The sequence below is a fragment of the Lepus europaeus genome, chromosome 5 (assembly GCF_033115175.1).
Source record: "Lepus europaeus isolate LE1 chromosome 5, mLepTim1.pri, whole genome shotgun sequence".
Lineage (NCBI taxonomy): Eukaryota > Metazoa > Chordata > Mammalia > Lagomorpha > Leporidae > Lepus > Lepus europaeus.
Window position 1 is genome coordinate 128,728,142 of NC_084831.1, and position 25,293 is coordinate 128,753,434.

The window sequence follows — 25,293 nt, forward strand, 5'->3', positions numbered from 1 at the left end:
TATTTTGTTTGGAGTGATGGTAGCTCCTAGAGAAATCAGGGGTGGAAGAAACACATCAGAGTGGGGAAAAGGATTAGGAATGAGAGAGTACATACACAGGACATCTGTGAAGGCCCAGAATGTCTTTGTGAGACTGACAGTTCACCCAAGGGTAAGGAGGGAGACATAATTCCTGGAACAACACAAAGGAACACAATAGTTAGATCAACATAATCAACAAACTAAATTCTCCCAGAAGAACTCTCTAACCCTTTATACATCTCTGGATTTTGCATATAATAGGTTGTAGGAGCTGGTAGAAGGTAGAGGGTATTTAGGGATAAAAACTTTGTTAAGATTCAGGGATACAACCTGCGCAAATAAAAGGAAACTCTATCACACAGCTTTTCACAACAACGAATACTGTTTCTGTGAAGTATGCTGTAGAGGATTAAGCTACACAGTAGAGGAAGGAAAAGACAGTTCCTAATATTAAGGATTCGGTTCCAACATTGAAAATATCTTAATAGATTATTCTAGGAAAAATATTCAGGGATTAATTTCTAATTTATATAGTCAACTTATGTTTGCCACATTGAGTTTTCTCAATAAATAGTGGGAGAAAATGGAAAGGCAATATTTTTTAAGACCAAGGAGTAAATCAGATGTTACTGGGTCCTTATACAACATGTAGAGATTCAGATACAGTCTCCTTTTTGTGAGAGCTCTGGGAAGATATTGAGAGCTTAGAAGTGATTTTCTTCTGAGGGCTCATTTAAATAGAGCCCAGGTAATAGAAATCACTATCATTAAAAAAGCAAAAACAAACAAGCAAAAAAAAAAAAAAAAACAAAAAAAAAAACAAAAAACAAAAAACCAAAAAAACCAAAAACCAAGGGAATGATAATACCTGAAAATGACAAAAGGCAAATTATCCTAAACTTTCCTAATGTATGACACTGGCTTCATTTCTAAGATTTCCTCTCTGCTGTGATAGGAGCATCTGTGTCACCTCAAATTCCACATGTTGAGATCCTGACTTTCAAGATATGGTATTAGGAGGTGAGGCATTGGGAGGTAATCAAGTCAGGAGGTTAGTGCTCTCATGAATGGAATAAGCTCCCTATAAAAAGAGCAAGGGGGTGGCGGTGCTGCAGCATAGTGGGTAAAGCTGCCGGCTGCTATGCCAGCATCCCATTTAGATGCCGTTTGGAGTCCCGGCTGTTCCATTTCCGATCCAACTCTTCTATGGCCAAGGAAAGCAGTAGAAGATGGCCCAAGTGCTTAATCCCCTGCACCCACGTGGGAGACCTGGAAGAAAGTCCTGACTCCTGGCTTCTGATCGGAGCAGCTCCGACCATTGCTGCCAGTTGGGGAGTGAACCAGTGGATGGAAGACCTCTCTGCCTCTCCTCTCTGTGTGGAACTTTCAAATAAACTTCAAACAAAACGGCGGGGAGGTGGGGGGTGTTAAGAGGAACTCATTCACTCCTTCCATTGCACAAGGACACAGCTAGCAGTCACCACTTACAGTCTAAAAAAGATGCCCTCGCCAGATGCCAAATCTGCTGGTATCCTAACCTTGGACTTTCCAGCCTCCAGAACTGTAAGAAACATCTGTTGTTTATAAGCTACTCAGTTCACGGTATTTTATTATATAGCAGCCTGAACAGACTAAGACACCTTTCTAAAATGTATGCAGTTTCAAAATTAGAGTTGGGGGGTGGTGTTTGGTGCAGCTGTTGGTCACCACTTGGGATACCCACACTCCATATCAGCGTGCCTGGTTCAGTCCTGGCTCTTCTGCTTCTGATTCAGCTTTCTGCCAATGTGTACCCCATGAGATTCAAGTACTAGGATTCCTCCCCCTGTCCCACTCCCACGTGAAAGACCCAGATAGAGTTCCAGGTGTGTAGCTTTGGCCTGCCCAGCCCCTTGGCTATTGTAGGTACTTAGGGAGTGAACCAGTGGATGAGAGATCTCTGTCTCTGCATTCCAAATAGGAAAATACATTTTTGAAAATTATGATTTTTCCTATCGCATTAATTTCTTTGAAATAACTGAAACACCTCTGGATATTATAATGACAACACTGGAAATATATAGAATTTAAAAATTAAGTTAAAAAGTCGTATTGGATAGTTTAACAATGTTAAATTTGTTTTGGCTGATAATCTCAACTTTTCTGTATTTTTAAAGTAAGTTATAATAATAACTTAATGACTTGTTTTTAAATATTTTATTCATTTATTTGAGAGGTAAAGTTACAGAGGGAAAGAAAGGTCTTCCATTCGCTGATCCACTCCCCAAAAGGATGCAACAGCTGGAGCTGAGCTGATCCAAGGCCAGGAGCCAGGAGCTTCCTCAGGGTCTCCCACACAGGTGTAGGGGCCCAAGCACTGGGGCCATCTTCTACTGCTTTATCAGGCCATAGCAGAGAGCTGGATCAGAAGAGGAGCAGCCAGGACTAGAACAGGCACCCATATGGGAGGCTGGTACCACAGGTGGAGGCTTAGCCTACTGTGCCACAACACCGGCCCCCTGTACTATTAACATAATACAGCTTGATGTGAAACTTTGGGGAAAAGATACTACCATTTTTTTGCATTCCTGGATCTGGCTTAGAGCTCATCACAAGTTAGCAATGGATAATATTTTATGATTTAAAACTAAAAATTCCATTTGTATCTTGACTAAAGATATTGTTTAAAGTACTAAAACTAATAAAGAAAAACATAGTGGAGTGAAAGAGCTATAAAAAGCAGAAAGCTACTTTGAATTCAGTGCTGCTTTTCTCCTTAAGCCTGAACTACAAACATGTATTTTGAAGTCAATTAATTTAGACTCTTTTTTCAACCAGAACACTGTGTTCAATGTTTATCACTGTTTACTTATGTAAAAGAAAGTGCATAAAACTCTGATTATCATTTATACAACAGCGCCACCTAGTGAATGCATTGTGCATACAAAAATGTTAATAATTTGCTAATGTTTAAATACTAGTTTGTTTTCAGTTTATCAGGGCCCCAACTACATATATATATATATATATATATATATATATATATATATAGTACATTATACAATTCAAAACATATAAAAATATTAAACATTTCATTATTAATTCATAACTACAGATAATATATGTAAAGGATATTCCAACACTTGTGAATAAAGGATTTGGCATATTAAATTTTTTTTAAGATTTATTTATTGGAAAAGCAGGGCAACAATAGGTGAAGAGAGAATGAGAAAAAGAGAGAGAGGAAGGGAGAGAAAGAGATCAGTCTTCCATTCACTGGTTCACTCCCCAAATGGCTGCAATAGCCAGGTCTGAGCCACGCTGAAGTTAGGAGTCAGGAACTCCATCAGGGTCTCCCACATGGATAGCAGGGGCCCAACTACTTGGGCCATCTCCCACTGTCTTCCCAGGCTCATTTTGAGGAAGCTGGATGAGAAGCAGAATAGCTGGAACTTGAACAGCACTCTGATATGGGATGCCAGAGTCGAAAGTAGCAGCTTAACCTGTTGTGCCACAACACTGGTCCCTGCATATTAAATGCTAGTTGTAACATTAGTAAGCCAAAATGTTGGTTGGTAGGGGAGACATATCATTGTTTCTTAGGTATAAAACAATGATGCTCCTGCTTTTAGAGGTTTCAGCTATATCTTTAACACAGTTTCAAAGATATTCTGCCTGATGTTGTTATAAAATTTGTATTCACAATATCACTTCAGCCTGTTATTCATGGTCAGTCATCATTTTTAAAAAATATTTATTTATTTGAAAGGCAGAGTTACAGAAAGACAGAGGCAGAAAAAAATAGAGAGAGAGGTCTTCCATCCACTAGTTCACTCTCCAAATAGCCACGATGGCTAGAGCTGTGCCAATCTGAAGTCAGGAGCCAGGAGCTTCTTCCAGGTCTCCCATGTGGGTTCAGGGGCCTAAGAACTTGGGCCATCTTCTACTGTCTTCCCAGAAGAGGAGCAGCTGGGACTTTGACTGGCACCCATATGGGATGCCTACACTGCAGGCAGTAGCTTTACCCACTATGCCACAGTGCCAGCCCCAGTTAGTCACAATTTTAAATATATCAATAAATATGAGTCATATGAGTAGACTGAATGATGGCACTGATACACAAAGTTTGTAAATCATTCAACAAAGTAACATGGTCAAAAATGCTAGCATCCCAAACAGCATTCCAACATCCCACTTTACTGATGAGAAATATTACAAGTCGTACAAATTGCAATGGAAAACATTTTTTGTTGCCATGCTTTTCTCATATGGAATATAAACAAATGTGAGGGGAAAGAAAACAAAAAGAACTAAACTATAGAAAACAAAATCTCTTTCACGCTGATCCTCAATTTCTCTCCTTAGAAGCTATTATCACTTTTTCCTGCTGGATGCATCATGCTTAAAAAGGAATAGTTCCCAGTAATAGTATTACTGGGAACCCAAGTAATACCCAAGTGTTTGATGCTAGGGCATGAAAGGTCATTAAGAACCAGCCTTGTGTAGTGGTGAAAACAGACAGGAAGCAGATCATTTCAATATAACGTAAACTTTTATTTTTTAAGAGTGCAAAGAATTCACCTCAGAACCTGAGTTTCAGGATCATTTATCTAATGGCCATGTAGCTGGACAACTGCCCTATGTATAGGCATCATGAATTAGACATGTGCAAAACTGAATTATAAGTAACCGCACCCCCCAAAATCAGTTTGCCTCTATGTTACCCAAATCAGAGAATGACATCCCATTTACCTAGGTGTTCAGGCTAGAAAACTCTCATTCAGTAGGTATTTGTCAAGCGATTAGAATGCAGTTTAATGTTAAGCTTTATATGCATGACAGCAAATAGGGTAGTCTCTGTCCTCATGAAGCCTTGCTTATGAACTTCATTTTTGGTTTCTCCCACTCATGCCTCATGACTTAATCAATCACAGAGTTTTGATTTTCCATCTGAAATTCTTCTAGGATCTATTTCTATCCATGCTGACAATATCCTAGTAGAGGCTATTATCTTCTTTCCTCTGGATGATTAGAGACCAACTAATTGGCATCCTTTCCTCTAACCTTGGAAAGAAACTGATTCCTTTTCTCAGAATAGCCAGAATCATCATCTAAAACAGAAACCTAATCATGCTAACGCCCTTCCATCTTAGTATTACCCTCAAGAAGTCCATACTCCTTACCACCACTACTAGTTCTCCTTACCATCATCTCGCCAGCCCTGTCTAGAATCTTTCAGTCCCTAGACTGCACTTTATCCTCAGGCCCAGGCCTTCAAAAGTATTGTTACCTTGATCTACAAACATGTTCTTCATCTTGTATCCTGGCAGTTCTTAACTATTCTGAACATAAGGAGCCAATCAGATTGAACTGTTTTCCTTCCTTTTTCTTTTTTAAAAAATTATTGTCGCCCTTCCCTATGAGAACATAGGAAATTATTAGATGGGTAATTAAAACATTTCTTGTCCACTATCATATTCCCATTATTGATCTTAGTGTCTGGTACAATATAAGGGCCCTATGCTTATTTTTTGAATGAATAAACAATTGTCAAAAAAAGGAGCTAAGTCAACTAACTCAGACTGTGGAAGAAAGAAAGACTTCTTGGAAGGCCTCTGACTAATAAGCAAGGATGAAGAAGATTTAGCCAAAGAACATCAGGACACTCCAAGGCAACAGCAGTAAGAGAAGATCTCGCAGTGTGTTTTAAACTAGCCTCATGAATGGAAAGTGGGCATGACGGGAGACAAGACTGAAAGGGTAAACAGTGGCAACATCATGGAGGCCCCAGCACACCAGGTTAGGGAGTTGCATTCTGTTTTGCAGGTGATAGGGATCGGAGTGAGAGTGTAGAATTTTAAGCAAGCAAGTGAAATGGCCAGCTTCACATCTGAGACTGGGCATTCTGGCTGCTGCATACAAGATGCATTTGGTAGCTGATGTGGTGGTGGGAAGGTTAAAGGTGGTGAGATAAAATCGGTAGGGGAAATCAAAGAAAAAGACAAATTAGAATTTGAAGGTCTCATGAGCCCTCCCAAATGGAGGAAATAAAAGTCTGAACTTTAAAGGAGAAGTTGGGCATAGCAGTAATTTTAGGGTCTATGAGCAAATAGGTTAAAACAATGACAGTGGATATTGTCCAGGAAGATATAGATGGAAAAATAAGTCAAGGTTGGAACTTTGAGAAATACTGTTTAAAGGGCAAGCAGAAAAGGAACCCAATAAGATACATACAGGAAAAAAAAAAGGGGGGGGGGGATGCCCAAAGAGTAATCTTTCAAGGAGGGACAGATCTATTGTAAAGAATATATAGTATAATGGTGTAGGAGGGAAAAAAATAAAGGTCTAGAAAGGAAAGTAGTGATCCATAGCATTGGTAGAGGGAATAAACTTTATTTTCTGAGATAGGAAAATAAGAAAAAAGTAGATAAATTTCACACTGAAATGAGGAGGCAGAAGTTAAAGTGTATGTTTCATGATGGCTTTTATTCTCTCAATTAATTGGGAAGAAGGTACTGAAAATGTACCTTCTTGGTAATTCCTAGTCAAATGAATAGGTGGCTGATAGCTAACAGGGTGTAGAGCTGAAACACCTGTTTGTACCACATTAGACCTAATGAATCAATTTTATTTCCTTACCAATCTGCTGAAAGCAAATTGGAAACAACAGTTTGGAATTCTTGTTGTTTAAAAAGGAGGTTGATTTAAAGCAGTAGCTACCACAGGAAAACTACCTGCATGAAAGATAGAGTCCCAACAGCGGAAGACTGTCATAGTCTCAGTGAGCATCCCAGTCTTGTCTTTCAAAGGTCCATTTGGTCTTTTCAGAGCTGACATAAAGTCTTTAAAGGGTAATCTAGAAAGTGAGCATGGAATTAAAATTAGGAAGGGAACAGGTACAACAAATTGCAGATGCAAATGACTAGTAAGTGTCTGAAATATACCTTTTCAACTACCCTGGTCACTTTCTAACAGTCTGGGAAGGGGATTGAGAAAAGTGGTAAGACTTGTGAGAAATTACTGAAATTTACAGGACCGGAAGCTGACTAATGGTAAATTAAGACTGCCATGAATCAGAGAAAAGCTGAAGTTACAGACTAAGAATCTGACAAACGTCACTTTGCATTACTTTCTCCAGGGTGCTCAAGCTGGGGATTTTCAGGCTAGATTCAGGGTTATGGTTTGACAGGCACCTGGGTCAGATCACTGGACACAGGGAATCTGGATATAGATAAAGCAGCAGTGTAGGTTGAGAAGGAGGTAATAGCAAGAGAACTGACAGAGAAAATGAAATAGAGGAGCAGATACAGGGCGTGAGAGAACATATAGGAGAGGATAAAGACGATGCTTACAGTAAGAATCTAGACTGGTCCCTGATGCAAGGTTCCACTTTATGATGGTATAAAAGTGACATGCCCTCAAGAGAAACCATACTTTGAATTTTGAAGTTCTCCTTGGCTGGTGATTATGTGGTATGGTACTCTCTTGTGATGCCAGCCAGTGGCTATGAACCAAGAAGCTGCAGCTCCCAGTCAGGTATGCAATCACTAGCAGGGTGAAAACCTAAACAACCCTACTTAGGCATACTATGTTGCTATGATGTTTAGTAAGTTGGTTATATAAAAAACATATTTTCAACTCTTATATTTTTTAAAGTGGGTTTATCAGTCTATAACCTCATCACAGGTCAACGTGCATCTTTGTACTGTAGTTTAATTTTCTTCAGCAGTTGGCGTCTTTATGGACAATGACAAAACTCTAGAAAATGTAGGGTGATAAATCTGTCCTTCTATCCCTCCACCTCACACTGATCCACTGACAATTTGGCATCAGGCAGCCAAATTTTAAAAGGCAGACTCACACATTTATTTATTATAGATACAATAAAATGGTTGTCCTGTTTTTGTCTTTTTTCACCTCATTTGCCTCTTTCCCTATGGCGCATTCTGAAGTTGGCTTTTGCTATGGCTTGTATACTAATTTGCATGTTGACTATACACCAAAGGCCCATGTATTATGGGCTTCCCATCCAAAGTCTTATGTTAATGGTACTAAGAAGGTGGAAACTTTATTATAGATTTAGAGGTGGGACTTTTAAGAACCAATTACACTGAATTAAACTGTTGTATGGGAGGGGAGTCTCAGACTGTTTTTCATGTCTTTCAATCCAGACTCCCCATTAAACAGACCTCTCACGGGAAAATGCTCTACCCTGTAGCCAAATGCAAGCTCTCGGTTGCCCCAAACCTCAATTAAACATAATTCCCACCCCCAGTTTCCCCTGCAGTTAGGCCTGGCACATCCTCTGGAGCAAGATCCTGATTTGCAAGAGGTGCAGCTCCTCCTTGGTAGAATCCAACACACTCGGGAAGGGCACGTTGGGGCAACAGTCAGCGGTGGGAAGCCCCCTAGTGGCTGGCTCCAAGTGGAGGGGGGGAGAGAGAGGGAGAGAGGGGGAGAGGGAGAGAGGGAGGGAAGGAGAGAGGGAGAGAGGGGGAGAGGGGGAGAGGAGAGGGAGAGAGGCGAGGGGGAGAGGGAGAGAGGGAGAGAGAAGGGGGAGGGAGAGAGGGGGAGAGGGGGAGAAGGAGAGAGGGAGAGAGGGAGAGGGAGGGAGGGGGAGAGAGGGGAGGGGGAGAGGGAGAGAGGGAGAGGGAGAGAGAAGGGGGAGAGGGGAAGGGGAGAGAGAGGGGGGAAGGGGGAAAGGGGAGAGGAAGAGGGGGGAGGGGAGAGAGGGAGGGAGGGGGAGAGGGGGAGAGAGAGAAGCTAAGCTTGCGAGACCTGGATCTACTCCAGGTAGTGTCACCTTCTGTGTAAGGAGGGACAACCCACTTGTCTCTCAGCCCAGTGTTCGTGGCTGCAATAGAAGATGTGAGCAGACGCAAGGCTGGGTTCCTTCTGCCCCTCCAAGTCGCGCTTAGGAAGTAAGATTGGAGTCCGTGCGTCCATAAGCGGGCCAGGCTCCCCGTACGTTCTTGTGCCCGGCTGAGGGCCATTGGTAATCCGCTCGGTTTATCAGCGCCGTCTTACCAGGCGATGCCGACGGGGTCTAACCGCCTTCCCCTACTCGCACCAGCACGTGACTGGCGCTTCCAGGGGGTGATGCCTGTAAGCTCTGCCACAGAAGCCGGCTCGGCAACGCTCAAGCAACGCCGGCATCGTTAACTCGGGGACTCTATGACTTACCCCTGGTTCACTGGGAGCCCCTGGTTCTTTCTCCTTTGTCACCCTGAGCTTAGCCATGGTGCCCTTGAGCCCTCCATTAACTTTTGCGCTGCACTTGGGCACCCTCTCGGTAAAGTTCCAGGTCCCCGCCGAAGGCCCAACCCCGGACCCGCCCCCAAGCCGCGGCCCCCACGCTTCCTGCCGAGGCCAGGGTCCGACTAGACGCCAAGTCCGCGAACACTAGTTCCGCGCGCAGCCCGGCACGCGCCTGCAAGCGCCGCCCACCTGGGGCTTATTGAGCCCACCCGGCACCCGGCGCGGCCGGAAGTGCGCTCGGCGGGACGGGGCGGGACTTCCAGGAGGAGGCGGCAGTTTTGAAAAGCGACAACGGTTTGGTGTTTGCTGAGTTTTGACTTGGCCGTGACGGCTACCGGGATTTGCCGCCCTCCTGCGGGCGGCTACGGCGGTAGGTGAGCGGGCGCGGGAGGAAGGGAGGCCGAGGGCGTCCCGGGCCGCCGCTGGCGTCGGGACCGCGGCCTGGCTGTTTTCGTGGTGCGGGGAGCCGGGCCGGAGGAGCGCGCTCCTGGAGGCTGGGGCGAGCCTGCGGCTCCTTTTGTTTCAGTCCAGGAGCAGACCTGGCTCAGTGCCAGTGAAGCTAAGGCTGTTAACGGATGCGGCATAGACTGTGGGGCGAGTTGACCCGGAGCTGGTCAGGCTAAGCTTGTGTATTTAAAAATCCATGTATCAGGAAGGGGGTTGACAGCGAGGCCCGCTCGGGTGCAGCGGCCAGATCTTGGTTGTTTCAGTATGTCTTAGCCAAAACCCAATCCCAAAACCATGCAGCAAAAGGCAAAGCTATCATACCTCATCCAAGTCAGAGGGCAGCCTGTGAGTGGCACTACGCGTGCCTAACGGGATCATTTTCCTCGCTCCTCTGCATGGTTCTCAAAAAATGTTTGCAGCAAAATACACTTACTTTTAGATTCCATTCTCCACGGACTGTTTGGAGTACCCTCGCATGCGTTCAGAAGAACTTTTTTGTTGAATTCATTGGGATCGGGAGTCATTTCTGTTTGTGTTGAATTGTGACCTCCGCAAGCTAGTTTTGGCAAAACGCAGTGTGTGAAATGTAATAGGCATTCTTCCAACACCTGTGCTCAGCACCGCGGTGTTGCAAAGGAAGAAGAAACCCGAGGAGCAAGTAGCAGTTAATTTCGGCTACTTGCTCAGCCGTCGGAGGGTCATTTTTCAATTACTATCCTGCCCATGCACTCAGACTGTGTGCTTGGAAGGGCTGTCTTCCTCAGTTCCCCCGCACTCACGTATTGATGAGTGACCTGGGACTGAGATTGTTCTGTGGAGGAAGGATAGGGTTTGGATGTGGCAGGAGATCCCAAAGGCATTGGAAGTTTGTCAATCAAGCTTGGAGGAGACTAACTTGTAGCCAAAAGTTCATTCGCTTGGTGAACGTTTTAGAAGCCAAGCAGAAAAGTTTGAATTTGCTTTAGTGGGTAAAGTAATTGATGTATATTTGTGTAGATGTTACATGATGCGTTTTATGTTGTATTAGGATTAATCTAAAAGCAGAGTGTACAAAGCATGTGAGAGGAAAGGGATGTGTGGTAGGAATTATGAGGTGTTTCACACCTGCTCTTCCTGTTGTGGCAATCTCTAATCCAGATGTGGCTTGTTTTGGAAAATGAATTTTTTTGGTAGTCTTTGGCCCAGTTCTTTCATCAACAGTTTTTAAAGTATGACTTTAAAAATATAGGATGTATATATATTTATATATATATATATTAATGCTGAAAGGGACACCTACTATGGGAGGTGCCAGAGTCTAGATTTAAAAAGATAACAAGCTCTAGAATGAAAGCTTACGATTATGTGGTTTATTAGTAGAAAATACAAATCCTTGCCTAAGGTTAAAATAATGAGTTACCTGAGAATAACATGGAGAAGTGCAGGCTTCATATAAGTGGGTCATGTTGAAGAGGTTCTTAAGTTTGAGTTGATCATGAGCATGTGTTTGCCAGGAAGTAGTAAGGATAGCTGCAGACTAGATCACCAGAGGCCATTGCCTACTGTAGGAGTACTCTCCCCTAGGCAGACCAAATCTGGAGTGTTGTGTTCAGTTTGGTCAACACATAAAACAGTGTGTTTGAGAGGAAGGTAAGTAGGATGGTGTGATAGCTTGAAATTTATGTTTAGTCTTTATCCCTGTTTCCTGATATACAGCTTATAAAGTCCTTGGACTCTTTGCTGATTGTTGTGTTTTTGTGTGCTATGGCTGGTAGCAGTATCCTTTGTAAAAAAACCAGTAAAATAAACATTTCCCTGAGTTCTGTGAATTAATGAAACCCAAAGAGAGGGCCGTGAGGATCCCGATTTGTAGCTGGTGGGCCACAGCACAGGTAAAACAACCTGAGACTTGCACTGGGTGTCTGAAGTGGGTGAGGGATGCTGCAGCCTTGGGAACTGAGCCCTCCCTCCACCTGTGGAATTTGACTGCAGGTGAGTGTTAGAATTGAACTGCATTAGAGGACCACCAGCTGGTGGCTGCAGAGGACTGACTGCCAGGTGTGTAGGGAAAAACCCACACAGGATTGTCCACAGAAATCTTCCATGTTGATTGCAGTTGAGCTAGAGCACCATAGAGAGAACCATGTTTATAAAACAATATCATATATGGAGTGGCTTTAGGTAAAGAAGCTGTGTTTACCCTAAAGAGAACTTCGCAGAGGTTGATAGCTTTCTTCACGTTTTTGAAAGCAGTGTCGTAGAGACAGGGATTAATACCGTCTATGTAGTGGTAGTCACTAGAAATAAGACCAGCAGGTGGAAGTTACAACAGACGTTTCTATGAAGCATGAGGAAGAGTTATCTAAGTGGAAACAAATTTTTTCAGAACTAGTGGACTCTTAGATGTTTTCGTGTTCCCGCAGAATCATGTGTCAGTCACCTTTTAGAATGGCTTCCTACACTGATTTGAGGTTAGGAAAGTTGTCAGAGCTTCTCTTTAATCCTGCTATTTTAAGAAACATTAGAAGCCAAAGAAATGGGTTTCCAGAGTATGGGCCATTTCAGGTTCTTTGCAGAGTTGAGCATAATCACACTGGATCTTGGGCCTCCCTGTTTCCCTGGAGGGGAGGAATCTGTAGGTAATTAAACAGGTGTTTGAGTGGCTAGCATCCTGGCTGCTAATGCTGTTAGCATCCTGTTGCTGCTGTTAAAGCTCCTATTGCTGCTCTATCAGGCACAGGTAAAGCTCTGTAGTGTTAGAGTTCTAGAAACAAATCCTGGAACTGTTAAATTTATTGCCATTTTGGACTGAATAATTGTTTGCTGGGGGAAAGGGTACGTTCACCCTAGGCATTGTAGGTTGTTTTTATCCCTGACCTCTACTCTCTAGTTTCCAATAGCAATAGCCACTCCTGTCCTAACAACTAAAAATGCCACCAAATATTGTCAAATGTGGTCCCAGAAAGGATGAGGGGGGAAGGATTGTGAGAACTACTCTTCTAGAGACATGGGTAGCAATAATTCTTTGTCTGAATACAATAGGGAAAATAAGTTTTGGTGCTTTTATTTTTCTTTAAATTCACACTCTGATGATAGGAATTCCTGTCAATTACATCATTTAATTTATTCTGTCTTTTATCTCTCCAACTTCCATATCAAGCCTTGTTAGCCACCACATTATGTATGTTGAATAGGATGTAAATCGGAATGTATTTACCTACCCTGTGTTGGTATTGCTTACATATAGCATATATATATATATGTGCTGATAGTGCGGCTTCTGTGCCTTACTTTGAGGATTATTTCTCAATATTGATTGCAGGACCCCTTGGCCTCAAATATAAAAAAAGATACTTGGTTTCCATCTGTCTATTCAGCCAAAGTCCTCCCTTCCATCCAGAAGTGAATATCATTAGGAAAATTAGGAGAAAATGGCTGTTACTTTAGAAAGGAGTATCTATATGTCCATCTATCTATATATCTTTTGTTTTTATCTTATAAGTGTATTTGTTGATTATTATTACTACTGTAAGTAGTGCAACCTTGCTTTGTTAATTTTGTCCTTATATTTGTCAGTTTCTAGTTAGTGAGAATGACTATGTAGTATTTCTGATCTTTGCTTTTTCTTCCTTTAGACTAAGAGGAGTCTCCCAAGATGGAAACTTTGTCTTTCCCCAGATATAATGTAGCTGAGATTGTGATTCATATTCGCAACAAGTTCTTAACAGGAGCTGATGGTAAAAACCTCTCCAAGAATGATCTTTATCCAAATCCAAAGGTAAAATATGGTTGTATTGGAATGTGGATAGTGACATTTAAAAACAAAGCTTCTGGGTTTATAAAGTAGCAAGAAAGGCATATACTCTCCTATTTGATGTAGGCCAATCATTTTAATCTAGAGAAAATCTCATACCTCGTGGAATTTTAAAATAACATTAATTTTGTTATGTGGTGCAACTTCTACATTCCCGTTAGGAATTCCATTCTTTACTATGCTTGTTTTCTTTAAAAAAAATTCTCAACCATAGATATTAAAGTATATTAAATTTTCTCTGTTATTGGAGTGTTGGTCTGAGGATATCATTTATTGGTAGGCTTGATATAACTTATTCCGAGTGGTTTCCAGCCACAAAAAAATGCTTAGAAACAATCCTCTTTGGAAGTTTATAGATTAATTTTTGTACATTATGCCCCAGGGGGAAATTGGCTTGTTTTGACAGGCATTGTTCTTTATATCTTTAGTTATTAAATGCAAAAATGAACTATTTATATGTCACAGAAAATCCCATAGTCTCCTTCCAGTTTCCTGTGCTTGTACTGAAGTGATAGCATAGTGAAACCTAATTTAATGATGTGGAACTCAAACTTTTTGATCTCTATAACACTTTAATTCTTCCAAATAGAAGAAATAGTCTAAAAATAAATGATAGGCCTTTAAATTGAAAAAAATCTAGCTTTATGAAAAGTTTAGCACTGTATTTTCCCTGTATTTTTCAGTTTAGTGCTCACCCAATAATCTGTGTATGGATCGGAACAGATTCATAAGCCAATATTTGGGAGTTGCTAATCTAGAAGATTTTACAAGTCTTACACTACCCTGGTAAATTTATGCCTCCTAGATCAAATACTCCCTTAAACTTTAAATCTAAGGATACCTTAATATCTATAGCAGCAGCCCAGGTTTTCCATTATATTGAAAAAAAAAAAATACACCCTCAGTGTTCCATTATTTCTACCTCATGCCTGATAGCCTATTGTGAAAGACTGAACTTCCCTCCATTCCTTAAGATAGCTGATTTGTTTAGATTGGATTTGGATATGCTACCTTTCATTCTCAAACAACTGATCTCATTGACCATTTGCGAGGTATAAACAAACTGATGAGTATCATAAGATGTTTTAAAATTTAGAAGAATTAAGAAATTTCAATGGAGATGGTATTTTGTCATTTTTTTCTTTGCAATATTAGATGGTAATAATGATAGTGATACAGTTTTAAAGCCATGCATCAGGACATTAAAAGTGATTTTTCTGTTATAGCCTGAAGTCTTGCACATGATTTACATGAGAGCCTTACAAATAGTATATGGAATTCGACTGGAGCATTTTTACATGGTGAGTTTAAAATGATGGTATTTTGATGACAGTTCTTAGTTCTGCTCACAGTTCATACTGGACTTTTGAATAGGGAGTTCTTTTTTTTTTTTTTTTTTAATAAGTCCAAAGTGCTACATAAAAATTGATGTAATCTGCAAAAGAATCTTAGAATAGTAAGTAGTTTCTGTAAATTTAGTAATATGAAAATGAATAAAAGCTGTAAATGACACAAATTATTGATATTACATGATTACTCAGAGATTTATGGGTTTGCCTTCAAGAGGCTGTAGTAAACAACAGGAAAATCTTCATAGGTGTCATTCTCTCCTAAGGTAGGCCTCCCAAAGTATTACAATGGACGATATGCAGGAACATTGAAATAATTGACATGAGACAACTGAGCTTTTAGCTAATTAGGCATTTCTGGTAGGAAGTCAATATTCTTGATCTTGTTTCATTGTAAAATCATTAGAGCATCTGAAGGTACACTAAAATTCACCTTAGAATTTCTTAGAATTGTTAGAATTTCTTAGAAATGTTATTAGAATTTCACCAATATTATTGCATATTATTTAAAGATCTGAGTTATTTAGGATTTTTCAATTGTTAAACAGTTTAATGATAAGTTAATATATTTTGGTTTTAATCTATGGTTAAAGATTTCTTGTAGTTGAAGATTTTCCTCATGCTGTCTGTTCAATGTGTATCTTAGATCTTGTGATTTATTACATTTAGATGCCAGTGAACTCGGAAGTCATGTATCCACATATAATGGAAGGCTTCTTACCAGTCAGTAATTTATTTATTCATCTGTGAGTATTCTTAGTCTACATTCATATTTATGTTAACATTAAACTTTCTTAACACAATTTTTGGTGGGAAAGAACGTCTACTATTTCCCATTCTCCTCCATCCTATATACATTCAGAATTACAGATTTCCACCAAATAGAACTGCCTCCACTGTGGTACTTTCAGGGGGCTTTCAGATAAAAGTGTAATATATAATTCCAACACTTTTCTGTCTTCTTTTTAAAATTTCTAAAATTTATTTTCTTTATGTTGAAAGAAAGACAGATTAGGGAGTGCTGATTCACTCCCCAAATGCCTGCCATAGCAGGGACTGGAGCAGGCCAAAGCAGTAAACCAGAACTCAGTTTAGGGCTCTCTTGTGGATGACAAGGTCACAAGTATTTGAGCTGTCGCCCACTGCCTCCTGGGGTGCATATTAACAAGAAGCTGTACTGGAAGTGGGTGAACTGGGACTTGAACCTGGCACTCTGATACAGAATGTGGGCGACCCAAGGTGTGTCTTAAATACTGTGCCAAATCCCCATTCTGTTTGCTATATTGTGGAAGATTTTGAGTTCTTAATGTGTCTTAGGGTTTCCATGAGTGTTTGTTGTTATTAGAAGATGTAACTATACCTTGTTATATATGAATCTATGTAATATCTAGAAAAAATAGATTTTAGTGCTATATCATGCATTGTAGTAGACTTCTGATTTGGTCCTTTGATATTGAGAAATCTCTTTTTGATAAGAGGTTTGTTTTCTGTAGCCGAGTATGTAATTTACAATAGACTCTTCAATATTCTTTCTCCACTTCATCTTCAAGGGATTCATTTCTGCCCATCTGCCGGGTGAATGATTTTGAGATTGCTGATATTCTATATCCAAGTAAGTGTAAACTTAAAACAAATTCTAGTGTCTGGCTTCAATCTGCTGTTGTACTCTTCATCAATCAATGTTCAAAAAAACTTAAATTGGCTTTAGAAAATGTATCCCATCTTGTAGGGTGATTTTATTGTATCTTATTATTGAAATTGTTTTTTCTGTAAATTTACAGAAGTTTTGTTTTTTAAAACAATATTAAGTCCTTACATTTCAAAAATGTTCTGTATACTTGAGAATATAAATACAAATTATATGCAAGTGTGATATTGCATCATACCAGTTTTACCAAATTATGGCAGTATTACTTTTTACTATGTAATAGTTATCTCTTAGCAGTAATAAGAATAGTCATGATGTTGTATGAGAATGTATAAGTCTGCCACGTTTATTTAAGTGTCTCTTCATTAATTTGATTCTGATATTCATCAAATCATTTTATGCTGCAGGAGATTGGGTGTGCTATTTAAGAATTTGGGTTTTTCTTAGCCATTTAGGGGTCTTTGTTTATTGATCTATAATTTACACACAACAGAAATCCACCAATTAAAGGTAAAGTAGACTAGTTTTAAGAAATGTTTATTATTGTGTAATCACTGCCACAGTTATGTGTAGAATATTCTCATGACCACCAAAAGTTCCTTCACATCCCTTTGCTGTCTCCTGCAGCCACTCCCATTGTCTGGCAATCCCTAATCTGTTTTCTGTCACTGTGGGTTTGCCTTTTAGAATTTAGAGTGTAGTCTTTCTTTTTTTTTTTTTTTTTTTTTTTTTTTTTTTATTAAACTTTTATTTAATGAATATAGATTTCCAAAGTATAGCTTATGGGTTACAATGGCTTCCCCCCTCCCATAACTTCCCTCCCGCCCGCCACCCTCCCCTTTCCCCTTCCATTCATGTAAAGATTCATTTTCAATTCTCTTTGTATACAGAAGATCAGTTCAGTATATATTAGGTAAAGATTTCAACTTTTTGCCCATATAGCAACATCAAGTGAAAAAACTACCATTGGATTACTAATTATAGCATTAAATAGCAATGTGCAGCACATTAAAGACAGAGATCCTACAGAATTTTTTTTTTCAAATTAATTAATTTTCTATGCCATTTCCATTTTAACACCAGGTTATTTTTTTTTTCATTTCCAATTCTCTTTATATACAGAAGATCACTTCAGTATTTAATTAGCAAAGACCTCATCAGTCTGCGCCCACACAGAAACGCAAAGTATAAAAATACCGTTTCAGTACCAGTCGTAGCATCACTTGGCTTTAGACGACACATTAGGGACAGATCCCACATGGGGTGTAAGTACACAGTGACTCCTGTTGCTGACTTAACAATTTGACACTCCTGTTCATGGCGTCAGTAATCTCCCTAGGCTCTAGTCATGAGTTGCCAGGGCTATGGAAGCCTTTAGAGTTCGCTGACTTTGATCTTATTCCGATAGGGTCATAGTCAAAGTGGAGGTTCTCTCCTCCCTTCGGAGAAGGGTACCTCCTTCTTTGATGGCCCCGTTCTTTCCACTGGGATCTCACTCACAGAGATCATTCATTTAGGTCTTTTTTTTTTTTTTCCCATGATATCTTGGCTTTCCATGCCTGCTATACTCCCATGGGCTCTTCAGCCAGATCCGAATGCCCTGAGGGCTGATTCTGAGGCCAGAGTGTTGTTTAGGACATCTGCCATCCTATGAGTCTGCTGTGTATCCCACTTCCCATGTTGGATCTTTCTCTCCCTTTTTGATTCTATCAGTCAGTATCAGCAGATACTTGTCTTGTTTGTGTGATCTCTTTGAGTCTTAGACCTGTCAGAGCTATCAATTGTGAGCTGAAATTGGTCACCTGGACCAGTGCGATGGCATTGGTACATGCCATCTTGATGGAATTGTGTTGGAATCCCCTGGCACGTTTCTAACTCCACCATTTGCGGCCAGACCGATTGAGCATGTTCCAAATTGTTCATCTCCTCCCTCTCTTTTTCCACTCTTAGATTTAACAGGGATCACTTTTCAGTTAAAATTTAAACACCTAAGAATAATTGTGTGTTAATTACTGAGTTCAACCAATAGTACTAGAACAACAACAATAACAACAAATACTAAAATGGATAAAGTATTACATTGTACATCTAAAGTCAGGACAGGAGCTGATCAGTTCATTGTTGCTTATAGTGTCCGTTTCACTTAACAGGTTTCCCCTTTGGTGCTCAGTTGTCACCGATCAGGGAAAACAAATGATATTTTTCTCTTTGGGTCTGGCTTAATTCACTCAGCATGATGTTTTCCAGATTGCTCCATCTTGTTGCAAATGACTGGGTTTCGTTGTTTCTTACTGCTGTATAGTATTCTATGGAGTACATGTCCCATAATTTCTTTATCCAGTCTACTGTTGATGGGCATTTGGGTTGGTTCCAGGTCTTAGCTATTGTGAATTGAGCTGCAATAAACATTAACGTGCAGATGGCTTTTTTATTAGCCAAATTAATTTCCTTTGGGTAAATTCCAAGGAGTGGGATGGCTGGGTTGTATGGTAGGGTTATGTTCAGGTTTCTGAGGAATCTCCAGACAGACTTCCATAGTGGCTTAACCAGTTTGCATTCCCACCAACAGTGGGTTAGTGTCCCTTTTTCCCCACATCCTCTCCAGCATCTGTTGTTGGTAGATTTCTGAATGTGAGCCATTCTCACCGGGGTGAGATGGAACCTCATTGTGGTTTTGATTTGCATTTCTCTGATTGCTAGTGATCTTGAACATTTTTTCATGTGTCTGTTGGCCATTTGTATTTCCTCTTTCGAAAAATGTCTATTGAGGTCTTTGGCCCATCTCTTTAGTGGGTTGTTTGTTTTGTTGTTGTGGATTTTCTTGATTTCTTTGTAGATTCTGGTTATCAATCCTTTATCTGTAGTATAGTTTGCAAATATTTTTTCCCATTCTGTTGGTTGCCTCTTCACTTTCCTGACTGTTTCTTTTGAAGTACAGAAACTTCTCAATTTGATGCAATCCCAAATGTTAATTTTGGTTTTGACTGCCTGTGCTGTTGGAGTATTTTCCAGGAAGTCTTTGCCTGTGCCTATATCTTGCAGGGTTTCTCCAATGCTCTCTAATAATTTGATGGTTTCGGGTCGTAGATTTAAGTCTTTAATCCATGTTGAGTGGATTTTTGTGTAAGGTGATAGGTATGGGTCTTGCTTCAAGCTTCTGCACGTGGAAATCCAATTTTCCCAGCACCATTTATTGAATAGACTGTCCTTATTCCAGGGATTAGATTTGGATCTTTGGTCAAATATAAGTTGGCTGTAGATGTTTGGATTGATTTCTGGTGTTTCTATTCTGTTCCATTGGTCTATCCATCTGTTTCTGTACCAGTACCATGCTGTTTTGATAACAACTGCCCTGTAGTATGTCCTTAAATCAGGTATTGTGATGCCTCCGGCTTTGTTTTTGTTGTACAGGATTGCTTTGGCTATTCGAGGTCTTCTGTGTCTCCATATGAATTTCAGCATCGTTTTTTCTAGATCTGAGAAGAAGGTCTTCGGGATCTTAATGGGTATTGCATTGAATGTATAAATTGCTTTTGGGAGGATAGACATTTTGATGATATTGATTCTTCCAATCCATGAGCATGGAAGATTTCTCCATTTTTTGGTATCCTCTTCTATTTCTTTCTTTAAGTTTTTGTAGTTTTCATCGTAGAGATCCTTAACGTCTTTGGTTAAGTTTATTCCAAGGTATTTGATTGTTTTTGTAGCTATTGTGAATGGGATTGATTTTAGAAGTTCTTCCTCAGCCGAAGCATTGCCTGTGTATACAAAGGCTGTTGATTTTTGTGCATTGATTTTATATCCTGCTACTTTGCCAAACTCTTCGATGAGTTCCAGCAGTCTCTTAGTAGAGTTCTTTGGGTCCCCTAAATAAAGAATCATATCATCTGCAAAGAGGGATAGTTTGAGTTCGTCCTTCCCGATTTGTATCCCTTTAATTTCTTTTTCTTGCCTAATAGCTCTGGCCAAAACTTCCAGAACTATATTGAATAGCAGTGGTGAGAGAGGGCATCCCTGTCTGGTACCAGATTTCAGTGGAAATGCTTCCAACTTTTCCCCATTCAATAGGATGTTGGCCGTGGGTTTTTCATATATTGCTTTGATTGTATTAAGGAATGTTCCTTCCATACCCAGTTTGCTTAGAGTTTTCGTCATGAAAGGGTGTTGTATTTTATCAAATGCTTTCTCTGCATCTATTGAGAGAATCATATGGTTTTTCTTCTGCAGTCTGTTAATGTAGTGTATTACGTTGATTGTTTTGCGAATGTTGAACCATCCCTGCATACCGGGGATGAATCCCACTTGGTCTGGGTGGATGATCTTTCTGATGTGTTGTTGCATTCTATTGGCCAGAATTTTATTGAGGATCTTTGCATCTATGTTCATCAGGGATATTGGTCTGTAATTCTCTTTCAATGTTGCGTCTCTTTCTGGCTTAGGAATTAAGGTGATGGTGGCTTCATAGAAAGAATTTGGGAGGATTCCCTCTTTTTCGATTGCTCTGAATAGTTTGAGAAGAATTGGAGTTAGTTCTTCTCTAAATATCTGGTAGAACTCAGCAGTGAATCCATCTGGCCCTGGGCTTTTCTTTGTTGGGAGGGCCTTTATTACTGTTTCAATTTCTGTGTCAGTTATTGGTCTGTTTAGGTTTTCTATGTCTTCCTGGCTCAATTTAGGGAGGTTGTATGTGTCCAAGAATCTGTCCATTTCTGATAGATTTCCCTGTTTGCTGGCATACAAGTCCTTGTAGTAATTTCTGATGATTCTTTTTATTTCTGTGGCGTCTGTTGTTACGTTTCCCATTTCATCTCTGATCCTATTGATTTGGGTCTTTTCTCTTTTTTTTTTAGTTAGTTGGGCCAATGGGGTGTCAATTTTGTTTATTTTTTCAAAAAACCAGCTCCTCGTTTGGCTGATTTTTTGTAATGTTTTTTTGGATTCAATCCTGTTGATTTCTTCTCTGATTTTAATTATTTCTCTTCTCCTACTGGGTTTGGGTTTGGCTTGCTGCAGATTTTCTAGATCCTTGAGATGACTTGAAAGCTCATCTATTTGGTGCCTTTCCAATTTCTTGATGTAGGCACCTATTGATATAAACTTTCCTCTTAACACTGCTTTTGTTGTATCCCATAGGTTTTGGTATGTTGTGCTGTTATCCTCATTTACTTCCAGAAAATTTTTGATTTCTCTTTTAATTTCTTCTATGACCCATTGTTCATTCAGGAGCATGTTGTTCAATCTCCATGTGTTTGCACGTGCTCTAGGGATTCCTGAGTTGCCAATTTCCAATTTCATTCCTTTGTGGTCTGAGAAGCTGCATGGTATGATTCTAATTCTTTTGAATTTGCTTAGACTTGCTTTATGGCCTAGTATGTGGTCAATCCTAGAGAGGGTTCCATGTACTGCTGAGAAGAATGTAAAGTCCTTAGATGTCGGATGAAATGTTCTGTAGATATCTGTTAGATCCATTTGGGCTATAGTGTCATTTAAATCTACTGTCTCCTTGTTGATCTTCTGTCCTGTTGATCTGTCTATCTCTGAGAGTGGAGTATTGAAGTCCCCCAGTACTATTGTATTGGGGTCTAAGTCTCCCTTTAAGTCCCTTAACAAGTCTTTTAAATAAGCTGGTGCCCTATGATTAGGTGCATATATGTTGATAATCGTTATATCTTCCTGTTGAATGGATCCCTTAATCATTATATAGTGCCCCTCTTTGTCTCTCCTAACAGTTTTTGTGGTAAAGTTTATGTTGTCCGATATTAAGATGGCTACGCCCGCTCTCTTTTCATTTCTGTTGGCGTGGTATATCTTTTTCCAGCCTTTCACTCTCAGCTTGTATGGATCATTGTTGGATAGATGGGTTTCTTGTAAGCAGCAAAAGGATGGGTTTTGTTCCTTAACCCAGTCAGCCAATCGGTGTCTTTTAACTGGACAGTTCAAGCCATTAACATTCAATGTGACTATTGAGAAGGAGTGACTTTGCCCTGCCATTTGCCAAAGATGTTTTCTAATATCTGGTTTGAGATTCCTGTGATCTTTTGCTGTGAGGTTTCCTTCCTTTAACTTCTTTCATATTGGTGACCGTGTTTCTGTGTTTCTGTATGTAACACATCTTTAAGCATCTTTTGCAGGGCTGGACGAGTGGCGACAAATTCTTTCAATTTCTGTTTGCTGTGAAAGGTCTTAATTTCACCTTCATTCACAAATGAGAGCTTTGCAGGATATAATATTCTGGGCTGGCAGTTTTTCTCTCTTAGTACCTGGGCTATATCTCGCCATTCTCTCCTGGCTTGTAGGGTTTCTGATGAGAAGTCTGCTGTGAGTCTAATTGGAGATCCTCTGAGAGTAATCTGGCGTTTCTCTCTTGCACATTTTAGGATCCTTTCTTTGTGTTTCACTGTGGTGAGTTTGATTACGACGTGTCGTGGTGAGGATCTCTTTTGATCGTGTTTATTAGGGGTTCTCTGAGCTTCCTGTACTAGGATGTCTCTGTCCTTCTCCAAACTTGGGAAATTTTCTGCTAGTATCTCACTAAAAAGGCCTTCTAATCCTTTCTCCCTTTCCATGCCTTCAGGAACTCCTAGAACCCGAATGTTAGGTTTTTTAATAGTATCCTGTAGGTTCCTGACAGTATTTTTTAGATTTCTGATTTCTTCTTCTTTTCTTTGATTTGACTGTTTCCTTTCCTGTTCTCTGTCTTCTAATTCTGATATTCTCTCTTCTGCTTCACCCATTCTGTTTTTAAGGCTCTCTAATGTGTTTGCCATTTGATCTATTGAGTTCTTCATTTCATTGAGGTTTTTTGTCACTATCTCAGATTTATGTTCCACTAGTTTTTTCATTTCATTTTGATTCCTCCTTAATATTTCATTTTCACGGGAGAGATTTTCTATCTTGTCCATTAAGGATTTCTGTAGTTCAAGAATTTGTTTTTGAGAACTTCTTAATGTTCTTATCATAAATTTTTTGAAATCTGTATCTTTCATTTCTTCTATCTCATAATCTTCATAATCTTGCATTGGCGTGTCTTGTTCACTTGGGGGCGTCATAGTGCCTTCCCTGTTCTTGGAACCTCCGCTTCTATGTTTCTTTCTTGGCATGTTAGAGATAATTTGTGGTGTTTTTGTTTTTGTTTTTTTCTCTCGTTATACTATGCCTCTAAGTGAGCTGTCTGCTTTGTTGGAGCCTTAGGGGCTGTGATGGGTGTGGCCAGAGAGCTATGCTTGTTTCTTCAGGTTTAAGGCTGTGTAAAGAGCAACTCTCCCAGATTTCTCACTCACTTGCTCCTTGCTGGCTCGCTCTCTCTCTCTCTCTCTCTTTTTTTTTTTTTTTTGACTCAGTTGGGAGTGGAGTTGAGTGTAGTTGAAATCTGGCCTTTGTGAGTATTCGTTTGATCTACCCCTGGGACCATACACAGAGATTATGCAGCGCTCAATGTGTTCTCCAGTTTCGCTAAAGATACTGAGTTTGGCTGAGCTTTACATATGTAAAATCGCGGTGCTCTTTGTTTTGCTTGGTGAGTGAAGGGAGAGGCCTCTGTTCCCCCTCCCCCCAATGTCTCGGACTTCTCAGGTCTTTGTCTTACCCTCCTCCTCCGTTCCCGCGCTGGCGAGATTCTGAGGCTCTGGCTCCTCTCCCGCCGCTGCCACTCGGCTCGTCTCGGTTGGTTTTCCACGCGGTGGGTTCCCTGTAAGTCCTCTGTGTCTCATCCACGAGATCCGGAAGCGTTTCCTCTGCAGTTTTTTTCTTGAGTCTTTTCCTGAGGCTGCAGTAATTCCACTTTTATGAAAGTTTATTTTCCCAAACTAAGGCACACGTCCTCACTATCCGCCATCTTGGCTCCGCCCCCTAGAGTGTAGTCTTTCATGTCTGGTTTCTTTACACATAATAGTTTTAAAATTCATCCATGGTATTTCATTTGTTAGTATTTTGTTTCTTTTAATTTTGGAGTACTGTAAGTGTATTGCACAATTTGCTGATCCACTGAGTAGTTGATAGACATTTGAATTGTTTGTAATATTTGGTCATTCTGAATAAAGGTCTGAATGTTAGCGTGCAAATCTGTGTGTGGACATGTTTTCATTTCTCTGAATAAATACCTAGGAATAGATAGACTCATTGATGTGGTGAGAACATGATAATTGGGGTATAGCCTGAAAACTCTCCACAGTGCAAGCTGGTGCATTTACAGGATTGAATTTATTTGATTCTGTTGGAGATTTCTGTTCTACATTGCCTGTTGTCCATTGTCTGAAATTTGTCACTTCCTATGTTGTGTCTGTTTTTATAGTTGTTTATGATGGGAGGATAAATCTGGTCCTTTTGTTTCCTTGTGGCCAAGAGTAATTTGCTGGTTTTTTTCTTTGTTACTAAAGTAACTCTTATGTTTAAGTTTGAGCAAATGTTCAATATTTTGTTAGAGTGTACACAGTTTTATTTTATACACCATGAGCAGAGTATATGGCAAGAGAGGATGAATTTTGGTTCTTAGGTTGTTTTAAAGATATATTTTTAAAGAGTTTTGTTTTCTATTTTAGAAGCAAAACGGACAAGTCGGTTTTTAAGTGGCATTATCAACTTTATTCACTTCAGAGAAGCCTGCCGTGAGACATATATGGAATTTCTTTGGCAATATGTAAGACTTAAATACATTTTTGTTTGCATACCAGATCAGTAATATCATTTATGAGCTATTAATCTATTTTGAAATATTTGTCTTGGGTATGAAATTGTTGAATGGCCTTTAGAATTGAATTTATATAAAGATGCAGATTTTTGTACTTCTGGAAAGCATACCC

The 25,293-nt window shown here is 40.0% G+C and overlaps 1 protein-coding gene across 4 annotated transcripts in view; it reads left to right on the plus strand.

The window, feature by feature from the left end:
• Positions 1-9,513: 9,513 nt before the first annotated feature.
• Positions 9,514-25,293, plus strand: part of NUF2 (NUF2 component of NDC80 kinetochore complex) — a 38,270-nt gene continuing 22,490 nt past the window's right edge. Inside the window, exons 1-6 of one of the 4 annotated variants that reach the window (XM_062192656.1) lie at positions 9,514-9,632; positions 13,320-13,462; positions 14,725-14,799; positions 15,517-15,593; positions 16,398-16,459; positions 25,033-25,130. In XM_062192656.1, coding sequence (XP_062048640.1) covers positions 13,340-13,462; positions 14,725-14,799; positions 15,517-15,593; positions 16,398-16,459; positions 25,033-25,130 — 435 coding nt within the window. In that variant the 5' untranslated portion in view covers positions 9,514-9,632; positions 13,320-13,339. Of the gene's footprint in view, positions 9,633-11,005; positions 11,335-13,319; positions 13,463-14,724; positions 14,800-15,516; positions 15,594-16,397; positions 16,460-25,032; positions 25,131-25,293 lie in introns of those variants that run through there. The other 3 variants (XM_062192655.1, XM_062192657.1, XM_062192653.1) reach the window with 3 other exon arrangements.